This window comes from Priapulus caudatus, unplaced genomic scaffold (genome assembly GCF_000485595.1).
Source record: "Priapulus caudatus unplaced genomic scaffold, Priapulus_caudatus-5.0.1 Scaffold1612, whole genome shotgun sequence".
NCBI classification, from domain to species: domain Eukaryota; kingdom Metazoa; phylum Priapulida; class Priapulimorpha; order Priapulimorphida; family Priapulidae; genus Priapulus; species Priapulus caudatus.
This window is the reverse complement of record NW_014578673.1, coordinates 1-2,330: the sequence shown is the minus strand read 5'-3', so window position 1 is coordinate 2,330 and position 2,330 is coordinate 1. Positions and strand designations below refer to the sequence as shown.

The following is a 2,330-nucleotide window of genomic DNA, read 5'->3' as shown; positions in this document are numbered from 1 at the left end:
CGTAACACAAGCTCTCTGGTTTGTTCCTCGCCTCAACTGCCGCGCACGATGCCCGCGGGCGCACCTGTGTGCTAAATGACAGAATGATCCGCTCTGCGGTAACAGCAGCCATTGAACGCCTCAGCTTCGTGCTCACACACCACAGTGAACGAGAGCAACCATCACGTCACGGACGCTACCGTTCAAGCACAGCGTCAGTCAAAATACGCCGCAAGACGCACTTCTCGCGCACGCGACAGACCTGTGTCCAATAAAGGTGCGCACTCGGGTCGAGAGCCGCTGCAGGCGTCCAAGTTCCTCGCTCGAGTTCTTATAGCCGTATTGTCAGCGCGTCATCAAGATCGGCCACGAGTGATATACTATCATCGTCCCGCTGACACTAACCCTTGGCTCGCTGCGGTGCAGCCAAGGTAAGCGTATCAAGAAGCCTCCTGAGCGCTGTTTTGAATCACTGCGCCGCTGTCTCGAAACCAGACCTGGCCCGCGGCAAGACCTGTCAAAATAGCGGTCTTAAGTCTCCGGAGCCTTCTGCGTCGCGTTTGTGCTCGTTGCAGACGAGATAACGGTGAGAGGGTTTACACCAGGTTCACACTCACACACACGCAGCGCAGGTAGTCCAGCCCAAGGACGAACAAACGAAAGCGGCGTACGCACATCTTTTCAAACCCTTGAGTTTAACATGGAGAAAGAAGTGGCCTTCCGCCGATTCGCGCACACGCCCTTCGTGCGTACCCACAACACAGCGTACCCACACCCGCCGATACGCGGGACAGACCCGCATGAGCGAAAAGCAGGCTGCAGCCGCTTCCGAGGCCAGCGATATCCCACTTGTCGTCCTCTTTCCTCCAGTGCACGCTCGACTGTCATCCTCGCAGAGCCACACCTGTGGATGACAAAGGTCGCTCGCTCTCGTGCGGTCATATCACAGTACGCCGCAACGCCCGGCCGCGCGGCGAACCAACCCCAAGACGCCCGCACCCGTGTACAGAAAGGCCGCCCCGAGGTGAAATCAGTCTCCGCTTCGTGCGTCACCACAGGTAACCGGGGCCGACCGCGGGGCACGGCACACGCTCCGACACCTCCGTGTAATAAACGATCGCTCGCTTCGTGTGTGCAGCACACTACGGTAACCGCACCCGCGCGACGGCGTGAGACACCTGTGTATAAGAGGTCTCGCTCGCGATTTCGGTGCACGTCACGCGCCAGCCGTAGTTGCCTGTTACAAGACAGAGAGAATCCACCTCGAACACTCGCTCTATGTTTATTTTCTGTAAATACTAATGATGTGTCTGCACAGCTACAGTGGGTTCTCTATTATATATACCCTATACCCTATAATGTTATCTATATCTTAATAACATCATTGTTCATGGTTAAATCCTTAAATTATTGGCCTTGACAGTTTCAGCTGTCGTTCTGACAGCCATCTTCTGAATTCGTGCGTAAATTTTGTTGGCCGAATTTTCTTCCAAGGTAAATAATTTAAGGATTTAACCATGAACAATGATGTTATTAATGTGTTAAAAGAAATCCGACTATGAACTTTCAAGATATCTGTATATGCACCCGTGATAGGACTATGTAGAACTACTTAATTAACTAGTGTATTGCAATAATGCCCCGATTATCTCTTATTCTCAATGTGGCGCCCTCTTGTAGTCGATTCAACACTTGAATTTCGATTGGCGTGTGTTGTCTAGCGTCGTGACATGGCGTTAATCCGTGTTCTTCTTCTCTCGCTTGCAGCTGTCATCCCCGGCGGTCCGTTCAACCACATGTGCAGATCACTGAAGCAGGTCGTGGATCACGAGCAAGGCAGGAGCTTCTGGGTTCCCTCGCAAGGCCTCTGATCCCGAAAGAAACAAGGATAGGTCTTCCTAGATCTTTCGGCATCCCTCTCCAGGCCTCTGCTTCTGGCAGGAACAAGGATAGACCTTCCGGGATCCCTCTCCAGGCCTCTGCTCTAGGCAGGAACAAGACAAGACCACCTGTGTTGCCTCGTTTGCTCTCTGGTGTCGTTCGGCGGACGATAAAGTCGGATCAGGCGCATTCCGTCAAATTTCTGCGGAGTGGATGTGCCGAGAATCCGACGGAGCGGAATGTTTGTGGAATTCTGTGCATCGCGGGTCGCGTCCAGCTGTTCACCCGCATTTTCTTACGAGGGGGAGTGGAAGGGGGTGAGGGAGGGAGGGAGGGCAGCTGATTTATACCTCACGTCTTAACCCTGGCTGTGCGCGCGGCCGTGGCTTAGTATCGGTGGTACTGCTGTACTGTGTGCGTGTGCGTGCGCGTGTGTCTCTGTGTGTGTGTGTGTGTGTGTGTGTGTGTGT

General features: G+C 53.6%; 1 protein-coding gene across 1 annotated transcript in view; it reads left to right on the top strand.

Moving 5' to 3' along the window:
- LOC106817153 (disks large homolog 5-like) overlaps window positions 1–1,850 on the top strand; it is a 12,190-nt gene extending 10,340 nt beyond the window's left edge. The window contains exons 13-14 of the mRNA XM_014821805.1: window positions 850–1,003; window positions 1,747–1,850. Of these exons, the coding sequence (XP_014677291.1) occupies window positions 850–1,003; window positions 1,747–1,850 (258 nt within the window). The remainder of the gene's footprint in view (window positions 1–849; window positions 1,004–1,746) is intronic.
- The last annotated feature ends 480 nt before the right edge of the window (window positions 1,851–2,330 follow it).